The sequence below is a fragment of the Sorex fumeus genome, unplaced genomic scaffold, assembly GCF_029834395.1.
Source record: "Sorex fumeus unplaced genomic scaffold, SorFum_2.1 ptg000035l, whole genome shotgun sequence".
Classification (NCBI taxonomy): domain Eukaryota; kingdom Metazoa; phylum Chordata; class Mammalia; order Eulipotyphla; family Soricidae; genus Sorex; species Sorex fumeus.
The window spans coordinates 9,300,002-9,327,703 of record NW_026606092.1 but is presented as its reverse complement, the minus strand read 5'-3'; the positions used below and the strand labels follow the sequence as shown (position 1 = coordinate 9,327,703).

Sequence of the window (27,702 nt, the reverse complement as noted above, 5' to 3'; positions counted from 1 at the left end):
CTCATTAAGTAAAAAATTAGCAAATTATAAAATAAAGAGCATGAAAATAAAAAAAAATCTTGTGTAAGTGAAAGTCCCTAAAGCTTAAATCTCATAAGTAGGATGTTAAAAGCACTTCTGGCAGACTGAAGATTTGAATGTTTACTTTTTGTCACACTTAAAAAATATTGCTTTCATACTTTCATCCTTCTCCTATAGACATAGGAAAATGTCTCTTTTAAAACATATAGCATATTCTCATAATAGTCGACTTAGAACTTATATGATAGCCCTTTATAGTAAACTCTACTGCTACCATTTATTAGATATTATTTCACTTTAAGATATAATATTTGAATAGATAATTTAAACTATGCTAACTTCTGGAGAAACTAAACAGGTAAAAAAGAGCCTGATCTTACATATAATTAGTAACATCAGTCTCAAAGGAACAGTGTCTTTGTGGATGGTATAAACAATCATAATGAATTAAATCATTATGTTGATTTTTTTCTTCATACTTAAAATGATTGCATAGTTGTATCTCTGCAGAAACATGAATTTTGGAAGTTCACCTTGACTGCATATAAAATATACTTATTTCTTTCATTAATTTTGTGGAAATAAAAAAATAGTCAATAGGCAAAGTGAAAGAGATGTGCCTGTCTAATTGTATAAGTAGGACAGATATTATACAATATGAAAATAGTGTTTAACATATTCAAGTTTAATAGAATGATTGAATATATGACTCTTGTTTTGTTTGGGGTGCCATACCTGCAGGTGCTTAGGGTTTACTCCTGGTGAGGTTTGAGGGACCATTATGAGGTGCTGGGGGATCAACGCCAGGTTAGCCACATGCAAGAGTAGCATCCAACCCACTGTACTAGCTCTCCAGTCCAAATATGTGACTTTTTATTCTGCCTTCAAAAGTAATTATCCTTAAAAGTTATACTTAAAATAGATTTTAAAACCCTTTATGCTTTTATGAATCAGAATATTCAAATTTAGCAGCAGTTAGAAAAAATATGGAGGTAGATCTAGTGTAAATAGTTTTTTTAAGCCATACACATAATTGTACATAGATTAAACCGTTGTAGCATATTGAAATGGTTGAAATGTATTGTGTAATAATAAAGGATTTTTATAGGTGAAATAGTTAGCTCTTTAGAACAGAAGTTACATAGGACCACCAGTTACGAGGCTGAGAGGCCTTGGACCAGTTACTTAATCTCTTAAGCTTTGACTTTCTTTCTGAACTATTTTAACATAAAACATTATCTTTTAATCAACAGAACTTACTTTCTAGTAAATTTAGGCTTACAGTAAAATTGAACAGGTAAGTCAGAGTTCTCTTGCTCCTTTCTTCAACCCTCTCCCCACCATAAAATCTCCCCCACTATCAATATGAAGTCCAATGCTGTGCATTTGTGGTAATGCAGCAAGGAAATAATGTTGACACATTCATAGTTTACATTAAAAGTGTTATAAAGACATTTGAAATATGTGCATTGGCACGTATTCCATGTGATTGCTCTTGGATACAGAACAGAATAGTTCCATTACTCTAAAAGTCTCCTTTGTGCCACCTTCTTATTACAAAGGTCTTGTAGTCATTAATCTTTTAACTGTCTCCACCTGTTCCAGAAGACACCAAGTTTAAAAATGTGTGGTGTGTGTAACCTTTCCATATTTTTTTTATTTATTTAAGGATTTTTTTGTCTTTTGAAAGTTTAATAACATTTCTTTTTATCAGTGAGTATTCCATGGATTGTCTGGATGTTACGCATTCTGCTTATCCATTCAGCTCTTGAAGGTTCTCGCAAGTTTTGACAATTATGAAAAAAACTACAATAAATATTTGTCTGCAGATTTTTCTGTGAAAATAAATTTTCAGCTCACTTAGGTAAATATAAAAAATTCTACTGCTGGAGTGTGTGATAAGAGTGCATTTAGTTTTGTAAGAAACTGCCAAACTGTCTTTTACAGTGGTTGAAAAATCTATATTCCCACTGACAATCAGTGAGTACTCCTGTTGCACCATATCCCTGTCAGTATTTGCTATTGTCAGTATTCCATATTTTCCCCATTTTGATGGGCATCAGCAGTACAGACTTGTTTTAATTTACAATTTCCTAATGACATTGGATGAAGAATGTCTTTTCATATGATTAATAGCCATCTGTCTATCCTCTTTGATAAAGGCCTATTCAAATCTTTTTGTCTGTATTTAAGCACAAATTTACCATCTGAAAAAGATGTTATTTCACAGGGATTGTGAAAATAAGTAGTTCATTTCAATAACTCTAACAGACCCTACGGTATAATATATATCCAGTAAATATTAAATAGTATTTTGTTATGGTCTATCTATATTATTTCATAATATAGCTAAATATAGCTAAAACAAACATATTCCTCCTACTTATCCAGCATACCAAATTACTTTCCCATTGGAAAAGAGTAATTCAATATTTACATTGGGAGTTGACTTAAATCAACTACTTTTACCTGATTTACCTGCCCCCTTCCCACTTCCTTTCTAATAACCACCTATTTTTTCTCAAAGTTTTAGAATTGATTTTTATTTTGTTTGTTCATTCATCTTTTTCTTATATTTTTTGTAAAAATATGATAATGTGGGTTTTTTCTCTAACTTTTTTCATTAAACCTCATACCCTCCATTTTCTTTCATATTGTTATAAATGTCAGAATTTCCATTTTCTTCTATAGCCGGATAATGTTAGACTTTATGTCAAGTTTATCCAATTATTTGTTGATAATGACTTGAGTTTTTGTTTATATTTTGTTTGTTTACTGAGACAATATTCATTTACACAATTGTGTATGCTTTAGGGATACAATTTTATGCATTACCACATCATATCCACCAGTATTATGGAATGTACTAGTATTATTCCAGAGATCTTTGGACCCCCTACTTCCTTTGATCAAATCTGGATTCTTTATTAGGCAGAGTAAAATATTACCTGAAGTAAAAGTTCTCAACATTAAGTTTATTGTGAGGGGGAAATGAAGATCAAACCTCAAATATGTGAAGGTTGTGCTTTACCACTGAACTATCTACCTAGCTAGCCCTAAACCTTATTTTATTTTTCATTTAAAGAACTATGATTTATAAAATTACTGATAGTTGAGTTGTTGAGTTTTAGGCATATAATGTTCTACCATCAATCCCTGCCACTGGTATAACTTTCTTTATGTTCCCTCCTGGCTCTGTACTCATCTCTCTCTCTCTCTTTCTCTCTCTCTCTCTCTATCTCTCTCTCTTCCTATATATGTGTGTGTGTACATATAGATAGATATAGATATGTTGTATTGATATATATAAAAGGATAAGCATTACTATGTCAAAATTTGTTAAAATTGGTAGAACATATAAAATTTAGTCTTGATTATGAATGACAAAAACATAAATATGTGTGTATATGTATAGCCACAAACTGAGCCCTCTTTTGTACTAACTGTTCCACTTTGTAAATTCCTTTTTGTTTGTATGTTTGGTTGGTTTAGGCCACACCCAGCTGGGCTCAGGACTTATTCCTGGCTCTGCACTCAAGTATCACTCCTGACAGTGCTTGTGGGACCTTGTGTAATGTTGGGAATCAAACCCAAGTCTGCCAAGAGCAAGGCAATCTTCCTGACAGCTGTTCTATCTCCCTTGTCCTCCACCTTGTAAATTTCTAAGAAGCATCTGGTCAGATATGTTCATTTCCGACATAAAAGTGAATTAATTCCTGATTTCCTCTTTTTTCCCCTTTCTTGTTTAGACCTTGTTAAAAAGTTTTGCAATACTTGGCCAGAGCAATAGTACTGCAGTTAGGGCATTTGCCTTGCATGTGGCCAACCCCGGTTTGATCCCTGGCATCCCATATGGTCCCCCAAGCACCTCCAGGAGTAATTACTGAATTCAGAGCCAGGAGTAACCCCTGAACATCACTGGGTGTTGATGCAAAAAAAGAAATGGAAAAAAGGTTTTCAATACTAACGTGTTTTTGAATATTAGATGGTTTATATATTGTATATCTTAGCATAATTTTTGTGATATAAGCAGTTCTTTTCTCAATATCAGGGCGTTTTGCAAAGACATAAACAATATTTTTCCAAAATGTCACCAGAGCAGTTGAGAATTTTATTTGTCATCTGACTCCTTCATATTAAAAAAGTACTCATAGGTGAGCTATTTTTACTTTAAAACCTACTAAAAAGATACCACTTTCTGATAAAGGATTAATATCCAAGATGCGCAGTGTACTGATAGAGATTAACAAGAAGAAAACACCGACCTTATGAAATAATGGGGGAGGTATGGAGCTGAACATAAACTTTCTCAAAGAAGACATACATATGGTCAAAGAGTATATTTTAAAATATTCTCTACATCACTGTCATTAGGGAAATGCAAATCAAAACAGCAATAAGATATCATCACATTAGTAACACTGGTACTCATCACATAAAACAAAATCAACCAGTGTTACCTTAGATATTGGGGAAAAGATCCTCATTCCCTACTGGTTAATATGTTGGCTGGTCTAGCGTTTTTTGGAAAACAATATGAACTCCTTAGAAAAATAAGATTTGATTCCCATATGATCCAGCAATAACTTCTTGGCATCTACCCCAAGACACCAAAAGTTCTATTCAGGAACAATACTTTCACTCCTATGTTCGTTGTAGCACTGTTCCCAGTAGACAAAATCTGGACATAGCCCAAGTGCCCAAGAACAGATTATTGGATAGAGTTAAAATAGAATACTACTCAGCTATAAGAAAGAATGAAATAATGAAGTTTGCTGCTAAGTGAATGGATCTGGAGTTATCATGTGAAGTGAAGTTAGAAGAGAGAGACACACACAGAATGATCTTTTTTTCTATATGTGGGGTATAAAGAAATGTAGTAGGGGTATAATAAACACTCAAGTCAACAGAAACCGAGAACCAGTCTTTAGTAAAAAAGCGTGCTACAAAGAAAGATAGTGGGGGGTGGAGGGTGTATATTAGAATAAGGGATAATTGGGAGGGAAGAAGACCTGCTTGGGATGTATGTGATGAGAGAGTGTGATGAGGCATTATTCATCGAACTCTATCATTGGCAGTATTATAAACCACAGTGTCTAAAATTTTTAATAAAAAATAAACAAAAATATCAAGAGGAGACAAGTAAAAGAAATAAATAAAATACAATAAAACTGAGGAGAATATCCAGGCTGTATCAAGAGATGAACTATAGTTTAGCATAAATTTACAGATTTCAGTTATTTCTATTCTGAAAAATCTCAGTTTTAAGGCAGTAACTGTTCACATTACATATTCTGCTTGCTAATTATTCTAATATTTTTAAAGTTGTTTCCTTTTCTTAATTGAAGCAAATTGAACTACTATCTAGGGAGAAGAGAAATCACAGCATTTAGTGAAGCTTTTAATATTTCACTTTGAAAGATGTGTTTATGTCGTGGGAGAAATTTAAATTTTCAGGAGACCTGTGTTTCAATGCAATCATTTATTTTAAAAATAGTTGCATTAAAATATCTTTTATTTGGGGCCATAGCAGTGGTACAGTGGTCACTTGCATTGCACATAGCCAATAGGAATTTAATTACCATCACTCATATGGTTCAATGAGCATCACCAAGAATAATTCCTGAGTACAGAGCCAGGTGTAAGCCTTAAGCAACACTGGTTGTGGTGCCAAAATCAAAAGATAAATAAATAAAACATCATATATTTGTTATTATTATTGTGGTGTGGTACCTAAGCAAAGAAACTAACAGTTTTCATAAACTTATATAAATTTTATTTTTCATTTAAACTCTATAAATAGCATAACAGCAAAATTAGGAGGAAAATTCTCTGACCTTTTATATAGAGCACAGAACTAGAACAACTGCTGAATTGCAAATATTTATTCAGGCTCTGTTCAAAGCCTGCAAGCAAACAAAATGTATTTGAATTTCTGCCAAAGGAGATGTTAAAAAATAGCATAAGCTATACTTTGTGACTGAAAAAGATGTAGCAGCTTATATAAAAAGTAAACCTTATGAATTTTGGGTGAAAAGTTTTACATTTTAAGTAAAAATAGATACACAACATTTTATAAGGTCAATTGTTAGGTTACAGTTGTATAGGGGATTAGAGTTTTCACAAAACTGGATTACCTAGAGCAAAAGTATTCAAAAATATCAAATTAATTTAATTATATAGCTTAACTTTTAAAATGCAGATAAACATGACCTCTCTAGTAATATAAGCATGCATCTATGTGCATCACAAAAGTACAAGGAAAAACTTAGCTGTTTATTATTTGTAATTTGTCATTAAATTTGAATATCAGCAAGTGTCTTATTTCTTTATTCAAGAATTATTTGTATTTTACGTAGTGACTGTATATGATTTATTTTAAGATTGATTTACCTCATTTCTCTAATCAAAATAAAAAGCACTTAGTATGTTTTGGTTCTTAAACGGAGTTATAGATTGCCACTTTAGAGGCATAAAAATAATCAGGATGGTCCTATTACAGATAGCTATTTCATTAGTAGTTAAATTTCTTTTATTTTTTCTAGTAACTACCTATAGTGGTGGTATTGATAGACATGTGATGTCTGTGTCATTAAGAAAGTTAAGTTCCTATTCAAATACCAATCCTACCACCAGGGTTGACTTACCTCCAACAATGTCCTTCTACACCCCAGCCTGCCTTCTTGACAGACACATTTTAAAGTTTGGTTGTTATAGTTTGGATCTCTTGCTTACTGTATTGTTGACTCTGTATATAGACATATATGTCCCCTCGACATCTTTAATTTGCCTGAAGACCCTGATCCCTACCCCACCTCCCAACCATCTCTTCTTACTCTCCTTTTGATTCCTTCTTTCCCTATCCTTCTCATTTCTATGATCCAATGTCAAGGGCAATTGAGGCATTCCTTCTGTGAGTTCTGGGGTCCTCATGACCAACATTTTTGGTGACCGAGAACTACCTCCTGGCCTCCCCAGCAGAGGAATAAAGAGACGGGGGACCACAGACTGATGGTCAAAATGGCCTCTTTAATGTACAAGTGTTAGAATTCCTAAAGAACATCTGATGTGGTTCGAGGTATAGGACTGCACACAGGTGTGATTGATCATTTACAGAGGTAAAGCATTTCAATGGAAGCAATTTTCCTGGGGGAGGGAGGCAGGGGGCTTAACTCAAGGAGACACTCTTGCTCCCAGGGACATCTATATTGCTTTTCTCTTTCCATTACTAATACTTGCAGTTATTTGGATAAGCACAGAAAGATATAGATTCCAAAACTTAGTTCTCTGGGCTCTGAGGTCAAGCAAGTCTTTTACCATAAATCCTAGACTAAGTAGTTAATCCTAGACTAAGTAGATGGTTCAACTTGCCCTTTCCCATGGGGGTCCATCCTATCTCTTAAGTCATAAAATCTTGCATCAAGAGCATGCTTTTATGCTTTCTAGACTGTCTACTTCAATGCAGGGGTAGCTTTGTGACTCACCCCAGTCAATCCAAGCCCATGGTGAGACCGCCCAGACCACAAACTGAAGCCCGAGTCAAGAAATCATGATGGACACCCAGGAGTAGATATATTTCAGAATCACTCAACTTCCAAATACTGGGAGTCTAGCATTAATGATCTTTCTGTTTTTAAGCAAAGAACATTGCTCTATAGTAAAATATGAAAAGGCAATAGGGGAAATAGAGAAGCAAATAAATCGAAGTCTAGAATTATCAGGTTTGACTTAGTAGCTAACACAAAGGAAAGGGTAAAGATAAACTTGGGTATTGGGGTGCTCATGAGAACACTATAAGCTTCTCTAGGGGTAGGGAAAAGGGGCAACTCATTGATGAAGTCTAAAACACTTATAGTTAATATCTTTGATATCTTGCATTTGTTCCTTCTTTTATTCTATAAACCAAAGATAAGTGAAATCATCTGGTATTTGTCCTTCTGATTCACTTCACTTAACTTGGTATCCTCTAATTCTATCCAAGTTACAGTGAATTGCATGATTCCAGTGTCCCTACCTAGTATATATAGTGTGTATATATGCCACTTTTTATTATCAACTCACCTGTTTGGGGGCACCTAGGTTGATTCTATATCCTAGCTCTTAAACTGAGTGCTATAAAATAAAAAAAAAATTAAATGGCTGACTTTTTTTCAAACAGTCCTGTTTTTCCTCTTCTTTCATTTCTTCCATTGGACATTTAAAATCAAACACTAAAGAGTATGATTAATACTGGAATCTTGACATGTTAAGATAATCTAGAGCTCTCTTACAATACATATACTAATTTGATATGTACATATACTAATTTGATATGTACATATACTAATTTGATATGTCTCTAACTTTAGTGAATCAGCAACTAGAATGTAACAAAATTCTGGTGCAAATTGTTGACCTTTACATGTGCTATTTCTCCACCTCAAGCTATGCTTTTTTCTTCATGGCAGATACAGAGTTGTGGCTAGTTACTAATCGTTTTTCTAAACTAAGTTTAAATACGGGTCTTGAGAGGCGGTTGATCACTTCATTGACAAAACACTTTGACAGCAGTATGGTATACATAAAAGATAAGAGATTAAAATAGAAAATCAGGAGAGACTTCTAGGCATTAATGGTATTTGAGCTGAATGTTGAATTTGAGGTATCAATCTGTAGAAAGGCAAGAGAGACTATTTCAAGGAATTAAAACCATGTGGACCATGTAATATGCCTGGTGAGTATCAATCAATGGGAAAGTCATCCACTCAATAAAATATGGAGCAGAAGAACATGAAGTTTAAAGACTGGCTTTGGAATTAGAGTGCCTAAATTTGTAACTTTCGACTACAGTCATCTCTGGCACACTGAGAAAGTTACATCCTCTTTCAATATCTCAGTATAATTCTCTCTCATATGAGAAAAACAATAGCACATATTTAATAGAACAGCAGTTATAAGTATATGGTAATAACATGTACTTAATAGTATCAAGTATATGTTTTTACTGTATTGCTGTGTTGTGACTTTTTTTTTAGAGATAAAATTGTGATTACCTTAGGAAGTAGGAGGACAGCATAAGTTTGGGGCTTATTTGGTTTTGGTTTGTGGTCACATGAACACTTCCTGGTGATACTCTGGATATCATGCAGTACTGGCCAGTGAATCTAGGGCCCTTGCATGTAAAACATGCACTTCCAGTCCTTTGAGCTATAGTGATCACAGAAAGACCTTTGAGCGTGCTATACTTGTTCCATTCATAAGATGTTTATTTATACTTGTTAATCGATTTCCTTGAACGGGCACTAGTAACGTCTCCATTGTGAGACTTGTTGTTACTGTTTTTGGCATATTGAATATGCCACGGGTAGCTTGCAAGGCTCTGCATGAGGGTGAGATACTCTTGGTAGCTTGCTGGGCTCTCTGAGAGGGGCAGAGGAATCGAATGCAGGTCCTCTATACAAAGCAAATGTCCTACCCACTGTGCTATCCTCCAGACCCTTGACCACAACACCACAAAAAATGATTATAAATAAAATTGAAAAGATATGTTTTAGGTGTAGGATAACACAGTTTTGTCCTTCCTCAGGTAGCTTAGGTTTATCGGTTTACACCCATCCCAATGCTCCAAGTCACTCCCATTCTTTTGTTTATTTGTAACTACTTCTCTATGCTCTCTCCCTCAAACAGTTAATCAGCTTATTCCCCTAATCAGATTCTTTTGACACTGAACTTGTAAGATATGTCTTTTGAATAGTTTACCTTAAAGCAATGTCCTTTCTGTATGGACACAGGAAGACAGTTAATATTATGCTTTGTAACTTGGGAGTTGATTGACTCCTAATAATATTTACTCCTGGGCATCTTCTTTCTTGACTCAGTTGCCCTTAACTCCTAGCACCCCCAAATCACGGTCCCAATAAGGGACTGAATGGACCCAGGGAAATCTGTGAGCTACCCTGGCATCGAAATGCCAAAGCGCCATGATACTCAACTATAAGTTGAGGGCATGATCATGGACAAATGCTGTCTTGATCCAAAAGTAAGTAACAACGAGACTAGGACCCTGCTGGGGCTAAGAAAACTAACCTGACCTGAGGACTGCAGAATGTATAGTGAGATATTCTCAGGAAGAACCAAACTTTAAGTTTCTATCTCTTACTGTGCTCACACAGAATGACATTAGAAGTAGATTTACTACAACTATTTAAATAGATTACTAGCTGAGGAAAGACCTCACCCTCGTTGGGATCCCACCCTTGAGAAGATCTCCTAGTAATCTGGAGTAATCTCTTTAGATGAGATTTTATCCTTGAGTTAATCTCCTGGAGGTGTGGTCTGATTACCTCTCTTTGTTGATTTGTTAATGTTCAACCCACCTTTGTGTCACCACCCTACATGATTGCTATATAAACTAAGAATGTAAGCTCGGAGAGAGGAGAGTCAGAAGTGAGAGAGCTCGGGCTCCAGTGATCCAGAATCAGAGAGACGGGGCCCAAGCTTGAGAGAGAACAGCAGTCCTGATCCAGGCCACACACAGTGCTCAAGAGCACCGAATGCGGGCAGTGAGACAGAGCCGTCCAGAGAGCCTGCGAACACACAACCATCAGCGTGCCAAGATTTTACATTTTAGGAATATATTTAAAAGCATAGATCTAAGCGATCACGATCACGATCATCCTGTTGTTCGTCCATTGCTTCGAGCAGGCACCAGTAACGTCTCCTTCGTCCTATCCCTGAGATTTTAAAGTGCCATATTCAAGGCTCTTTCAGGGTTAGAAGAATGAGACCCATCATTGTTACTGGTATTTGGCATATTGGGTACACCACAGGGAGTTGCCAGACTCTGTCATGTGGGCAGGTTACATTCAGTAGCCTGCCAGGTTGTCCAAAGTAAGAATGAGATAATAAGAAGCCACACGGCTGCGCATTTGCAGCCGCGGGCTTCCAGGAACTGGGTTTTGTAGTCTCTGGGTCTTGGCCATTGATGGGATTACACGGCACCAGGGGGTCAGTTGGTGGGTGTAACCCCTGCCTACTGGAAGATGGAAGATCTGGGTGGAGGGTGCTCAGCCCCGATACAAGCAGGCTTGGAGATCTCAGTCCCGGGACCCGCATGCCTTTGTTCCTCTGCCAGTACCTTCATGCGTGTGGAGAGTGGTCTCAGCATGGTTGTGGCTGGTTCTGGAGGTCTTCGGCTGCCGGAGCTCTGCTCGGGGCGGGGAGGGAAACTCAACCCAACCCCTCCAAGGGGACCCCGGCGAGGACAGCGAAGCACTGGGGCAGGAGACTCTAAGATCTAAGATCTAAGCATTTAACTATCATAATCTGGGCATATTTTTTCAATGTTGATTTGTATTACTGTTTCAGACACTATTTAAAAAAAAAGTTTATTCTCCCGTGAGCAGGATAATGTTCTCCAAGATAATTATATTTCAGTATTATGTAAACTATGTTGAAGATCAAAATTTATTCTATTTCCTCTTTAAAAAATTATTTTCTGATTATAAGCCAAATATTGAATATTTCCAATAGTGCTTAGGTTATATGTCAACCTCAAGATGCTGAAGAAACTAAAGTTATATTTTTCAGGGAAAAAAAGGACAAAATTTATTTATGCAGATATACTTTTAATGTCATCATTGATAACTCAAGAAAACTTTAAAAATATGTAATATGAAATAAAATCATGGAAAAAAATGCTAAGAATGGATCATTTCCACTGTTGGATTAAGCAAATTCTGTTGTACTTCTACGTGAAGTGAAAGTGAAGAGCTAAAGTTAATGTTTTGACAACATAGCAGAGAAATTGCGTTTGGGGAAAAATGTTTCTACTTTAAAGAAGTAGGAACTCCAGGGCCGAGGCTGGGGTAGAACCTCATCCTGGGGAGACTAAGGGAATTTTTAAGTTGTCTTAGGCAAGAAAAGAGAACAAAGACCAGGGGATAGGGCCTGGCCTTCTGTTATCTGTAGTGGGTCGATGTGAGGAAGCATGGAGTCCAGCCAAGTGGGTCATAAGTTCTGCTGGGGGCAGGGTGATCTTTAATTCATCAGCTGACTGCTGTTTGGTCTCGAGCAAACCTGATATATCAGTGGTTTGGGGTACATATAAGGGGACAGTGAGATCTCTCTAGTTTATTCTGGCAGGAACAGGGTTGCAGTCTTTAGAGGGATGGTTCAATTGGGAGAGGGGGAAGGGATGAAAGGGGCAGGGGTTAGTTGGCAACTAGGAGTACAGGTAGAGGAGTAATTGGGTGAAGGTGGTTCTGGAGATTTCCCGTACCCACACCTGGATGAATTTCAAGTGGCAGAGTGCTAAGGTAAAAAGCAGACAGAGGGGCAAGACGGATAGTACAGTGGATACGGCGTTGCCCTTGCCAACCTGGGTTCGATCTCCTGCATCTCATATGGTCCTCCAAGCACTGCTAGGAGTAATTCCTGAGTGCAGAACCAAGAATAACCCCTGAGCATCTCTGGGTGTGCCCCAAAAGAAAGAAAAAAACACAGATTCTGAGCAAAAAAAAAAAATACGCCTAAAATTAATGGCCCTACGTTGTTCACAGAAAGACCTTTGAGTATGCTATACTTATAGTTCCGTTCATAATATACTAATAATATGGTTTCTCTCATACTTCAGAATGGTAACAACAATATGAAGCAAATGTTTTATTTATAAAACTTGAAGATTATTTAATTTGTTTTGATTGATTCTTAGCAATGAGTAAAACACTAAAGGTTTGAGATATATATAAATTATCATTTTATTAATCAAAAATGCATAATAGTGACTATAGTTATGGGGCCTCCACCAATTATTTAACATTTATTATTTACCAAACAATTATTTGTGTAATTCATAACTTTTATTAAATTATATATTAGATGTTATTTTCCTGTGACCAGTCCATTTTTTATAGCAACTAAGGTTTAAGTAGCTTAGATAGCATGTCCAAGGACCTTACTAAAAATATATAGCTAAATAAAATCAAGTTAAATTTAAAATCTATATCATTTTGCCTAATAATTTCTTATTTCTTCTAAGTATGTATTCTGTAATATGATGAATGTCCTATCATATTTTTTAACTGACATCAATGCTTAAAACTGTACTTATCTATTTTGGGACTCTGATATTTTGTTATTTTGATCAAGGTAAAAATCTGTTTTTGCTTCTTTTGTTCTTCTGAGAACTTAGAAACCTACAGTATTCCATTTTAAATCTGTGTTGCTACATTTCTTACTGGCACTTTATTTTCTAACAAAAAACAATAGGAAGATTTTTGTTTGTTTTCATTTTAATATTCTTTGAGAATTCTTGACTTGGCTGAGCAATAATGGCAAACTGAATGTCTGGAAACACATTGTAAGACCAAGTGCTTGTAAATAATAGAGGATAATATTCGGTTGAATGCAGACCAAAAATTTCTTCTCTGCCCTAGAACTCTCTGAGTTTTAAAGAGATTCTATCTACTTGAGAACTGCATTTTATTTTTTCTAAATAACTTTGCAACTTATAACGCAGAAACACCTGATGTAACATTAGTATTTTATAAAAGTGGTGTAGACAGTATCTTTGACCAAAAAAAGTTGGAAAAGTATCATGTGCTTTTTTAAAAAATTTATTAATTTATTTGACTTTATTTTAAATTTTATTGAATCACACTGAGATCGTTACAAGCTTTCATGTTTGGATTACAGTCACATAATGAACAAACACCCATCCCTCCACCAGTGCATATTCCACCAATATCCCTATTATACCTCCCCTTTCCCACACTCCCCCTGCCTCCATTGCAGACACAAATCCCCATAATCTCTCTCTACTTTTGGGCATTATGGTTTGCAATACAGACCCTGAAAGTTTACCATGTTTGATCCTTTATCCACTTTCTGCACACGTCTCCCATCCCAACCGATTCCTCCAACCATCTTTTTCTTATCAATTCCTTCTCTATTCCAGCTACCTTCTCCCCTTTGCTCAGGAGGCAGGCTTCCAGCTATGAAGCAATCCATCTGTTCCGTGTATCTATTATCCTTAGGTGTCAGCCTCATGTTATGTTGTTTTATACTCCACAAATGAGTGCAGTCCTTCTATGTCTGTCCCTCTCTTTCTGACTCATTTCACTTAGCATGATACTCTCCATGTCTATCCATTTATAAGCAGAGTTCATGGCTTCATCTCTCGTGACAGCTGCATAGTATTCCATTGTGTAGATGTACCAAAATTTCTTTAACCAGTCATCTGTTCTAGGACACTTGGGTTGTTTCCAGATTTTGACTGTTGTGAACAGTGCTGCAATGAACATATAGGTACAGATGTCATTTCTACTGTGCTTTTTTGCATCCTCAGGATATATTCCCAGAAGTGGTATTGTGGAGTCATATGGAAGCTCAATTTCTAGTTTTTGAAGAACTGTCCATATTGTTTTCCAGAAAGGTTGGACTAGTGGGCATTCCCACCAACAATCAAAGAGTGTCCCTTTTTCCCTACATCCATGCCAGCACTGGTTGCTTTTGTTCTTTTGAATGTGTGTCAGTCTCTGGTGTGAGATGATATCTCATTATTTTGATTTGCATCTCCCTGATGGCTAGTGATATGGAGCATTTTTTCATGTGCCTTTTGGCCATTTGTATTTCTTTTTTGAGGAAACTTCTGTTCATTTCTTCTCCCCATTTTTGATGGGTTTGGAGGTTTTCTTCTTGTACAATTCTACTAGTGTCTTGTATATACTGGATATTAATCCCTTATCAGATGGGTAAATATTCTTTCCCATTCTGTGGGCTCTTTCTGTATTTTGGTCACTGTTTCATTTGAAGTGCAGAAGCTTCTTAGTTTGATGTAATCCCATTTGTTTATGTTTGCTTCCACTTGCATGCTCTCCTTGTTCCACTTCACCTTTCTTGCTCCTTTGTCAAAGATTAAGTGGTCAAATATACCCACTTTTGCCACTCCTATTCAATATAGTACTGGAAGTTCTGGCCATTGCAGTTAGGCAAGAGAAAGGTATCAAAAAATGCAGATAGGAAAGGAAGAGCTTAAACTATCACTATTTGCAGATGATATGATAGAAACCCTAAAGATTCTACACAAAATCTCCTAGAAACAATAGGTCAATTTAGTAAAGTGGCAGGCTACAAAATCAGCACCCAAAAGTCCTTGGCTTTCTTATATACAAATAACTAAAGAGAAGAAATAGACATTTAAAAACAATCCCGTTCACAACTGTACCTCAGAAAATCAAGTACCTCAGAATCTGCTTAATCAAAGAGATGAAGGACCTATAGAAGGAAAATTATGAAACGCTACTTCAAGAAATAGAAGAGGACACTAGGAAATGGAAACACATCCCCTGCTCATGGATAGGGAGGATTAACTTATCAAAATCGCAATACTGACCAAAGCACTATACAAATTCAATATGGTTCCTATCAGGATACCCATGACATTTTTCAAAGAAATAGACAAAACACTCCTGAAATTCATATGGAACAATAAGCCCCCACGAATAGCTAAAACAATCCTTGGGAAAAAGAAGATGGGTGACATAACCCTCCCCAACTTCAAACTGTACTACAAAGCAGTATCATGTGCTTTTACAAAAACTTTGCTGTTTAAGTTTAGGTCCAGCCCATTGTGACATAATAGCATGTAGAGAATGCAGACTAGATACTATAGGTATTATACCTAGGCAGCTGAGTTAAATCCTGGGAGACATAGCACATACTAGTCATGCTAAGCCATTCAACAGTTCAGTTGTAAAATCCAGGCTAAAGTGAAGAAAAAACTGACGATATGTTTTAAAAAAACTATATACTGTGTAGTACTTGAGTAAATTTTTTTAAGCAGGACGTATGTGTATGAATTTTTATAAAATTGTCACACAGCTTGTGTCAAAAGACTCTCCTCAAAGAAAATGACCAATATTTATAGTGCATGTAATTTTTATATACATAAACATTAATTCTTCTATTTTATCCTCACAATATCCCTGTGAGGTCAGTAGAGTGGCCTCAGTTTTACACATGATGAAATGGATATTTTGATTTAACAGTTTTTGCCAAAGTGACACATTCATTACTTGTGGAGCAAGGGTTCCATGTTTTATATCAAATGATTCTGGCATTAAAGTTCATCCTTTTTCCTCCACAGAAATGGACTGTAGGACTTACATGACCTGCTTACTTCATGTGCCAGAAAATCATTTATTGTTATTCTGTATAATATTCTTGGATCAAATTACTTTAGGGATGCATAAATGGCTTGTGTGTTAAATAAGATAATTGAGAAATATGAATCCCAAATAGAAACGAATGATTTAATAAGTAAACTTAAATACATATGCCTATATGTACACTTATAATAAAAACTTTATATTTTTATAGCATTATTTTCTAATTGCAGTAAGACTGCTCTTCATTTTTAAACTCATTAGTTTAGCTAGTAGAGTTATAATAGTGTTTAAGTTTATGATGTTGATGTACAAAGTTACTGCATACAATTGCTACCAAAGTGCCCATGTCCTTTCACCAATGTCCCTGTGCTCCTTCAATCCACTTTCTCCCCAGCCTATCTCTCATTTTGTCGGTTAACAATTATGATTCTGAATTATACTCTTACCTCCGCTAGCTGCCACACATGTGTATCATATCTATCACCTATGTTCCCATGTTACTTCCAGTTAACCTATTTGTTCTCCACTCCTCACCACCAAACAGCACTCTTTAGCATCCAAGGTTTATTATAGATTGGTATTGTTCATACCCTTGTTTGTGTCTTATATACCACAGATAAATGAGACAATTCTATATTTTTTCCTTCTGCCTCTGGCTTATTTTACTTAGTATGATACTTTCAGTTTCATTCAAGTTGCCCAAACCCGCATAACTCTTTTTTTCTTGTGGCTGTATAGTAGTCCACTGTTCATATGTATTAAAATTTTATTCATTCATCTATTTGGGGGCATTTGCATTCCTTCTGTATCCTGGCTATTGTACTAAGAGCTACAATGTACAGAACTGTGATATCTTTTGAAATCGATGGTTTTGTGTTTGAGGAAGATAGATTCCTAAAAGTGGGATATCTGGATTGAATGGAAATTCCATTTTTGTTTTACAAACTCAGATGTCTATCACTGTCACTGTCACTGTCCTCTCGTTGTTCATCGATTTGCTCAAGTGGGCCCAGTAACATTGTGAAACTTGTTGTTACTGTGTTTGGCATATCGAGTACATCACGGGTAACTTGCCAGGCTTTGCCGTCCAGGCTAGATACTATTGATAGCTTCCCGGGGTCTCCAAGAGTGGGGAGGAATCAAACTCGGGTCAATCACGTCAATCGCATGCAAGGCAAATACCCTACCTGCTGTGCTATTGCTCCATCCCAGTTCTGGGCTGTAGTGCGCTATGCCGATCGGGTGTCCGCACAGATGTCTATATATAATATAATACATATATATATATATATTCTTTGTTTGCAACCAAAAGTCAAACTTCTGTTCATCAGTCTAAAATTGACTCCTTGACTTTTCCCTCTCTTTAATACATTTAAATATTCTGCGAGTAAGATAATCATAAGGTAGTAAAGTTACAAAGAGCTTACCAAAAATCACTAAGGATTATGTGCTTAGTTCTTGTTCCTTCTTTCTAATACACAATAATAAAATTGGTGTTCAGAATATAATTTCTCAAATATCTAGTTCAAATTTCAACTTCACAGGGGCCAAAGCTGTAGTACAGTGGGCAAGGCTCATTCATTCATGAGTCTTGCCTTGCAAGTGACTGACTTGGGTTCAATCCCTGGCATCCTATGTGGTCCCTCAAAGCCACCAGGAGTGATTCCTGAGTGCAGAGCCAGGAGTAATCCCGGAGCACCAATGGGTGTAGCCCCAAAACACACAAGCAAAATAAAGGCTAAAACTAAGTTTCAACTTCACATTCTCTTATCTTTGTGATGGCATTAACTCGTAAACTCCCTGTGATTTAGTTTCCAAACAAAAAAGGCATAATAGCTCTCCCTCAAAGAGATGAGAGGATTCAAAACAATAAATACTTAGAATTCTAGATAGTTGACACGTAGTAAAAGCCTCCATGGAGATATTACTCATCGGTATTATTATTGTATGGCACGATTAAAGTTTTATTTCTCCCTTCCCCCTTTTGTTTAGTAAATACATGATAAAACACAGCTACAATTGAAGTGAAAAATCTTTCTCAAAGCAATATGTTGGGTAAGGTTTAGATAAAGCTGCTGCTGGGCAGGAGTTATTGATTATTCACTATTTTCTGTGTCACAGCATCCAGATTGTTCCTTTGCCCCGAGGTTATATTGTACTTAACCATATCATACCCACTTCATGTAGGCAATATTAGCACCAAGTCTGCCCAGAGAAACAACTTCATATAGGTATGATGAAATTTTAATTAAAATTTATCAAATAACAACTCACTGTGTCATTTTCATTTTAAAATCTTTCAGATTTGTTATTTGAACACTCAATTCAGATAAATAGATGAACTTTCTAGTGTGCTATGAAACCAGAATCAAGAAGATAATATAAAGCAAAACTGAGTTTATGTCCATCATTTTATGTTGACAAACTGAGGCTGGAATAAATGAAGCAATAATATGTAGCCTTTTAATCTATGAATCAGTGCACAGAATAAATTCCTTTTTCTCTCAAAATGTTCTTCATCTAAGGATTCAAAAGTACCAGCTATTTCCAGTAGCAGCATCTGTTGCTTTGCTAGTTTCCACAGAGATGAGCTCCTGTTGATTTTCATCACATTTGTTCAAGTCTGGAATCTGGTTAAAACATGAAAACAGTTGCATTGCCAGTGAAGTTCAATCATATAGTATCCTTTAAATGATGTTATTTGTCTACATTTATTTTGACAGTAAAGGCTGTCATAATATAAATTATTTTAGAATAGAGAATAGATGTTCTTAGAAAACAAAATTATAGTTACTTTAACTCTTTTCATTGATATCTATGTATTTCAATATAATTTTGTGATAACCTTTGTGAAATTAATGATTCTCTCAGTTCCACTTAATTTTAGCATTGTTTCAGCTACAAATTGACATTTATAGGCATTTTTTGCTGTTCTATATAAAGCTTCCATATTATTCTATGTGTTTTTATTTCGCACTAATAAGAATCAAAAAGCAAAATGAGATTTTAAAACTCTAATGCATTGAGCGATAGCACAGCGGGTAGGGCGTCTGCCTTGCACGCAGCCAACATGGCCGACCCGAGTTCGATTCCTCCGCCCCTCTCGGAGAGCCCAGCAAGCTACTGAGAGTATTCGATATGCCAGACACAGTAACAACAAAGTCTCCAATGGAGACGTTACTGGGCCTGCTCGAGCAAATCGATGATCAACGGGAGGGCCTTTACCTTTAATGCATTGATGGGGTAATGTAATGTGTTTTCTATTTCACGGTGAATTATAAAAGGGTATAACAGGGTCTGAGAGATAGCACAGCAGGTAAGGCACTTATTTTGCATGAAAAAAATCCAGTTTCGATCCATGGCATCCCATCTGGTCCCTGAAGTACCACCAAGAGTGAGCCCTGAGCACAGGGTCAGGTGCAAGTTTTGAGCACAGCTGAGTGTGGCCTCCAAAAAACGGAATAGCAGAAGAATAAATAAAAACTGAAATACTGACAAATGTTCTTTATAAAGTTAACAAAGTATATACATAGATTTTAGTCACTCAGCTTGCTGTAGATTTTTATAAATGCACTCTTAGTTAATTCCATGCTATTGGAGAAAATGTTGTGAATTCTTTAAATTTTGAAAAAATGAGTAATATATCTTTTCTATATTTCAAAATAATTGAGATTTTAATTGATTAATTAAAAGATAACACTTCTATCTTATCTATGTTTATATTGTTTCTACATACTACTAATATGAGGCAAATTACTAATGTCAAATATTTTCACTTATATGAAAGAACTAGCATCAATTTCCGAGGAAAACAGAAATACAGTGAACACTAATAAAAATATAAAAGCAGCAGCCAATATTAAGCTCTGACTAAATGCTAAGCACATTACCTATTTCAAATTAACTACTGCGTTAAAAGAGAGGATATCACTATCTTTCCTTTGCCGACTGAAATTGAGGTTCTGAGAGCTTTGAGTAATTTTCATATGCTATTAGATAGTGCAGTTAAAAGACAAATTCATATTTTTTCAATAACATAAGAATGTTACCTCACAAGTATTAGCTTTCCATGGATGGAAATAAAGCTAATTCCATATAGTAAAATAAAATCTCCATTTTACTTTAAAACCAAATTTATGCACTTACATTTTAGAGACAATGCTTATAGGTATTATTCTGTTAACTATTCGAAATATTTGAAAGACCTGTTTCCATTGTAGATGTCATTGAACCTTAAGCATTTTTCAATCAATCACCTGTTTACCTAAAGTTTCCTTTTTCTCATTTCTGTGTAGGCATTGGGAATTTTTAGTGTTGTTAAATTAATACCGGGAATATAATCTTTATTTGTTTTATTTTTTATCTACTTATTTAGGAACTGCAAGCAGTGCTTACAGAATCTTCTCCCATCAATATGGCTAACAAAGCTGACTGTTCAAAGATCCGGCTGAATGATGTGTTTCTGCTCTGTCCCTGTAATATAGGAAACACGAGGGCACTCTGGGCAGTTCTTAAGAGTTTTGGGGGCTACGCTCAGTGATACTTAGGTGTCCTAGCCCCTGAACTATTTTTCCACCACAATTTAATATATTTAGATTCCTCCACACTTGTGCCTACATATTGATGATCACTATATTAGCCTGGGGGATTGTTCCTTTTGATCATAATTTAGTGTTCTTTTTTGTTTCATTGCCTTTATTTGTCGAAGTTTTTTTCATCTAGAATGAGTGTAGCAGGTCCTGCTCTTTTCGCTCCATATTGTCTTGAAACACCTTATTCCATTATTTAACTCTAAACACTGTATTCGTCTTTTTATTGAACATGAGTCTTTTGAATACATGGTAAGTAGGGATTCTGCTTATTGGTCAGTCAAGGTATTGTTTCTTTTGATTGGTGAGTTTAAAGTATTCAAATTTGGGGTAATTAGTGATAAATATGCCTTCACTACAATTCTGTCTTTTATTTTCTGTCTTAGATCTCTGTTCTTGCCTTTTTCCCTCTTTTTTCTACCTGCCTTTTCATTTAGGCATATTCATTTCCTCAGGTAGAAAAAAGTCACAACAAATGAAATGGACTGATTGTTTTACTATTTATTATTCTTATAAATAATTGAGTAAATTCATCTCAATTCTTAATAACTAAATTTACAAACATGCATTGCAAAGTTCAACGCTGAGTTATCATTTGTCCTCATATCAGATAAATGTGCCCATTATCAATTTTCAATGAAACAAGCCTCTTTTTTTAAATTAAAATTTTGGGTTCTAAGGGAGCTATAATCACTTAACAGGTAAATACATATTTATAAAAATTTTCCTCGAATTAAATTTATTGGCAAGGACTGGAAAGACAAATAATGATTTCATGAAAGTGATTGCTTTAACATAAAAATGAAAGAAAAATTAAATAAATGAAGTACAGTTAACTGATTTCTATTTTATCTCTTATGCATAGAAATATTTATTTTTTATTTTGTGTATTTTTCTGGTTTTTGAAGTTCTCAGAGTAAAGCCAATAAAGTAAATAAATGTCAGTAAATACATTTTCACCTCTTTATAATGAGTGATAATCTTTCTTTAATTTTTCTTACAAAGTACTTAGAGGCTAGAGAATACAGAAAGTTATTGAATATATGTCTACAAACTTTATTAATTACTTTTCTGATTTAGTTTATATTCTTATATAAATTTTTCTGAGGGGATATTCCTGATATAATAGTGGTTATGAAAATTGACAATTGATTATTCTCAGCTTTTTACCATGTTAAATAAATTGATAAATTATTTGATTTGGTGGGGGTTCAGCACACCAAGAGCTTCTTACACCTTACTCCTGGTTCTGAGCTCACTCATGGTGGACTCAGAGAACTTTAAGGGATGCCAGGACTCAAAACTGAGTAGGCCACATGCAAGGCAAACGCTGTTCCCACTATAGTATACCTCTGACTCCTGAGAAAATAATTGAAGTTGCATTTCTAAGTAAATAATATAAAGTCATCATGGCAAACTAAAACAATACAACAGGAACAACTATAATAAAAATCCTAGAAATTAGAAATATACTAATATCCTTACAATTTTCAAGTGATTTAATCATGTTTTATTTAATATTTCTTTTTTATGATGGATATAGAGCATCTTCTTTGGGGTTGGGATAGTGTATAGAATTAGTCTTTTGCTTTCCATGCTATTGACTGGAATATGATCCCTGACTGCCTATTGTCCCTTGAGGACTACTGAGTGCTCCAGACACCTCTGAGAACAGAGCCGGGGAGTCGTCCCTGAGGAGCACCAGGTGTTGCTCAAAACTAAAAAATTTTAAAACAAAGAATTTTTTTTTCTTGTAGAATTATATTGAGGATTAGAAGAAATTCCAAAAGCACCCATGCACAATCTTAAAATATCATAAACTTTTATTTTCCGCATAAGTTTCTTCTAAAAATGTGTAGAAATAATGGTTATACAAATCTTGACAACTAATTTCATGATAATGCTGATAAAAATAATTGACAATATTTTAGAATAATTCAATGAATAATTTAAACATCTTTAATATAGGTTTTCCATTATGTATTACATATGATACAAAGTATTGTATGTATGATTACTGGTTACTGGGGGGAAACAGAATATAACTTAATCTAAAATATTCTAGGCTTAAACAAAATAGAAATGATTTATGGGTTGCCAAAAGAATAATAGAAAAGGAAAAAGATTATCATTAAGTATCTAAATTATACTTATTATTTCATAGATACGATATTGTAATTTTATTTATAATTTTACATTTTAATACTCTATTAGTAGTCTGAGTGTAAAGATATAGGAAAGTGAATTTTCAAGCTAAAAGAAAATTGTGACTTTTGACTAATGTGACTGATATTTCATATATTGCTTTAACTTGTTCTTGCACTTCCAGTATTCACAATATAAATATGCAGAGATTGATTTGAAAGTAATGCAGTTTAAGCATATGATTTTTGAAGTAAATACAATTGAGTATAACACTAGCATAAACTAAATTATTTCTACACAGCATAGCATATTTATAGTAAGTTTTTAATATAATACTAAATATTTATTTAATAAATTCCTGTAACAAATACAACTTGAAATATTACATGGTTCATAATATCAATTTAACGTATAGCATTCTAAAATTTGGGCAAAAGTTTATTCTATCCTTAATGATTCAGAAGAACTTATACTTACCAGAATGACTTTCCGTCATCCAAAATAGAAATATCCCTTTTTAATTAAAAAAGCTTAATATAGTTATTTTTGTTCTTATTTACTAAGAACTAATTATTTTTGACATTATAAAACACTTCACATTTCTTTACAAGATTTTTATGCTTTATAAAAGAATGAAATGGTATTGAATTCAGTGTACTTCTTAAGATACTCATACAATAGTAATATTTGTACTCAAGGTCAAGTTTATTTTATATATCACATTGCTTCTTAAATGTTGATGAATGTTTTATTATTTTCCCACGTTTTAAAATTATTTTTTCTATTTTTATTTATAGGTAAAAATAAGTCATTACATATGTATTTTATATATTTAAGCATAAGCATTACAGTAACATCACCTCTTTCTACTGAAGGACAGCACATGTATCTAAGCTATTTATTAACAGTAACAAAAATTTCAACATATTCTATTGTTCATTCTAGCATGTAGACAGTTTAGAGCTTAAATAAAAATAAATTGCAGATTCTATTTATGCATAATTTATCAATGATGTTATTTCTTACAGGAATGACTTGTCAAGCTCGAACATCATATACTGAAGATGAAGTTCTTTGGGGTCATCGTTTTTTCCCGGTAATTTCCTTAGAAGAAGGATTTTTTAAAGTTGATTATTCCCAATTCCATGCAACATTTGAAGTCCCTACTCCACCCTATAGTGTAAAGGAACAGGAGGAAATGCTTCTTATGTCATCCCCTTTAATAGCACCAGCCATTACTAACAGCAAAGAAAGACATAATTCTGTGGAATGCTTAGATGGGCTTGATGACATCAGTACAAAACTTCCATCTAAGCTGCAGAAAATTACTGGAAGAGAAGACTTTCCAAAGAAACTCTTGAGGATGAGTTCTACAACTTCAGAAAAAGCATATAGCTTGGGAGATTTGCCCATGAAACTCCAACGAATAAGTTCAGTTCCTGGCAACTCGGAAGAAAAACTGGTTTCAAAAACCACCAAAATGTTGTCTGACCCCATGAGCCAGTCAGTGGCTGATTTGCCACCAAAGCTTCAAAAAATGGCTGGAGGAGCAGCCAGGATGGAAGGGAATCTTCCAGCAAAATTAAGGAAAATGAACTCTGATCGATTCACATAACAAAACATCCACTTAGGCATTATTTACTCTTTGATTTAGTCACAGTCCAATATTTGGCTAATGAAACAATCTTCTCTAAGAAATCTGAGAGGTGCATTTTTTCCTACAAGTCATATGTGCATATTTGAGAATTTTTCCCAAATATAGCTGTATTCAGAAAGCAAAAGTTGTGAAGGGAGAACATCCTAAAGTTCTTATTAACAGGCATGTATTTTCCCATCAAGCATGCAATAATGTTCATATTTTGCATTTAGTTTTATGGCATGATTTATATATGGTATATTTATATTGTATATTCTGGAAATATATATATTTAAAGGAGTGATACTCTCCATTACATTTCTAACATATGTATTAAGCCAAACATGAGTGGATAGTTTTCAGGGTGATAAAATTATATATTTATATATATACACATAAATACAGGTATATGTATATATATTCAGACACACACACATACATATATATCTGATAAAATTGTGGTGTTTTGTTCAAAGTTGTAGTTCTTGTGCATGTTTATTAGGCTAGGATGGCTTCTGGCATTAATTATTAATACCAAATATTTTAGCCTTAAATTATTTGTCAGTTAAAAATCTGATTTAATGTTTTCTGATGTTTAAGGTTTTGGGAGATTTTCAAATGTACTTTATATGAGAGAATCATACAAGTCTGTGCTATTTATGCCCTGCAAAAAATTAATAATAATCACTGTATAGTTGTAAATTTTAGAGCATATCAATATACTGAAAATTTCTTATGACTTTTAAATACTGCTATATCTAGAAAAATAATCATCAATTAATTTGAGGATTGGTCTTTATCTGAGCTAACTAAAATATAGAAATAATTTTATATATGATCTAATGCAAATATGAGCTCTGAACAAATGTGTAATCATTGTAATCATCAGTAGCCAATTTATATTAAATATATCAAAATCTATGTGGTTACATAAGTAATGTTCCTTGTTTTAAGTTGAGTTCATTGGTAATTTTTAATTTTCTTTTACTTTTCTGAAATTTCTGTTATTTGAATAACTAACAGTTTATCTCTGAAAGAATGCAACACTGCACTGAAAAAATGATAAATATTCATGCTTAGAATATGTGTGTCTAGTTAAAGATTTTTTACTGTAATTACTTTTTAAAGTAATCTCTTGTTAATGACATTTGTTGTTTAACAGGACATATTTTTTTTCTCATCTGGGAACCTATCCCACCCCATTCTCATCACTCAGTTCAGCAGGAATTCCTGAGAAACTTTTTAATTAGATTAAACTATTTGGGTCATAGTTTTTGTTTTCTTTTGTCTGGTAAACATTGATATTACAAAATCTTAGCTCTGTGTCTTACCAAATTAATTTCAACACTCTTTTTTCCAACCCCAAGGTCTGATATTTAAGATTCAGTGGGGATTACAACTATTGCTCAGTTAGAACACCTGAACAATAAAAATTGGAAATGCAGTTTTATAAAACTTATAGGTGATCTTCATGGATTTTCTTATTCTTTTGGCATTTCAATCTAAGTTTGTTAAAATTTTACCTATTTCCTCTCATTAATATGTAAAACTTTAATGGCTGGTTTAGACCCCCATTACCTTTTTTAACAAACTTGTGATGATTTTCTTATTAGAAAATAATTATACCAACAATTCTAACATTGATTATAGTAATACCTTCTGGCTACCTCTCTATCAATCAAATTCTATAGGTGCAAACATATACCAGGGAATTGTTATTGACATAATGATCAACTTTGAGAATCCATCCACTGTGAGGAGAGCTGGTTACCTTACCCCTTGATCTTCAAACTTTCATATTTTCTAGACTTATAAAATAAAATAACAATAACAAACATAGAAGGGGTCTCAGGGGCATGATCTAGTCACTAGCAGCAGAAGAAACTGCATAGACCATTAAGGCCAACCATTTAGAAATAAGTAGAGCCATAACTAAATTTGGATAATAGTTTAAGATTATCTTTGGTACCAAGGAGAATATGAGGCCAAATTCTCATCTCTGAATATACTAGTGCATTCAAGAAAATTTTGCATGTATTTTATGTCTTAGGCATTTTATCTCCTTGTGATTTCTATTATGACAAAGTGAGAGAAGGCCACTGATCATTTGAAACCTATTGTATGTATGACGGTAAGGCACCGTGGAGACACACAGGAGCAAACATAATTATTTCAGAGAGTTAAACTATAAGCAGAGTGGAAAACAGGATATGATGATAGAAATATGTCAAGTGGAGTAAGAAATATTATACGAGAGATAACTGACTCGTGGAGATGATTGATACCTGATTGATACTAGAAAACTGCTGTTTCCAAAAATTTCTTTAATGAAAGCTTTTCTTTTCTTGAATGAAAGCTTTGTCTTTTCCACATATAAATGGGAAAGATATCATTTTTACATGTAATTGCAGTTTAAACCTTACTGATAAGTTAATTATAGGTCCCAGTTTACCTAGAAAGGTTCCGTTTTTACCTGTTGTACCTGTGAAATGATTAATAGCACTCACTTTTGGTATGTCCTGGTTTGGATGACATTTGGTGACTGTATGTTTTTGTTGAAACTAAATTATGAAGTCTGGCATATTTGGATAAAAAATAAAGAATTTCCTTTTCTCTTTTGCTGGTTTATTTTACACTGATAAATACTAGTTGATTTTACACTGATAATTACTAGATAACAATCATATATATATATATATATACACATATATATATTCAGCCTGAAGTTCTCTTATCAAAGTGACACATATAGGGGCCAGAGAGATAGCACAGAGGGTGCGGCGTTTGCCTTGCACACGGCTGACTCAGGTTCGATTCCTAGAATCCCATATGGTCCCCTGAGCACTGCCAGGAGTAACTTCTGAGTGCAGAACCAGGAGTAACCCCTGTACATCACCATGTGTGACCCAAAAAGGAAAAAAAAGTGACACATATAACAGTTATTTAAGATGTATATGACATGTTTTCTCAACAGCGGAAAGTTAGGCATTTTATTGATTGATCTATGAATAGAATCCATTTCTGTGTTATTTTAGAAAGTTTTCAGAGCTCTAAACAAAGATATCAGAAGTCCACTAAAGCCAAGAAAATTTCTGCCTCCTAATGTCAGGACTATTGAAAAGCAAAATGTATTAATCCTATTTAACTGGAAACAAGTTCTCTA

General features: G+C 34.4%; 1 protein-coding gene across 1 annotated transcript in view; it reads left to right on the top strand.

The window, feature by feature from the left end:
• Positions 1-27,157, top strand: part of KCNJ3 (potassium inwardly rectifying channel subfamily J member 3) — a 171,452-nt gene extending 144,295 nt beyond the window's left edge. The window contains exon 4 of the mRNA XM_056117637.1: positions 23,932-27,157. Within this exon, the coding sequence (XP_055973612.1) occupies positions 23,932-24,518 (587 nt within the window). The 3' untranslated portion in view covers positions 24,519-27,157. The remainder of the gene's footprint in view (positions 1-23,931) is intronic.
• The last annotated feature ends 545 nt before the right edge of the window (positions 27,158-27,702 follow it).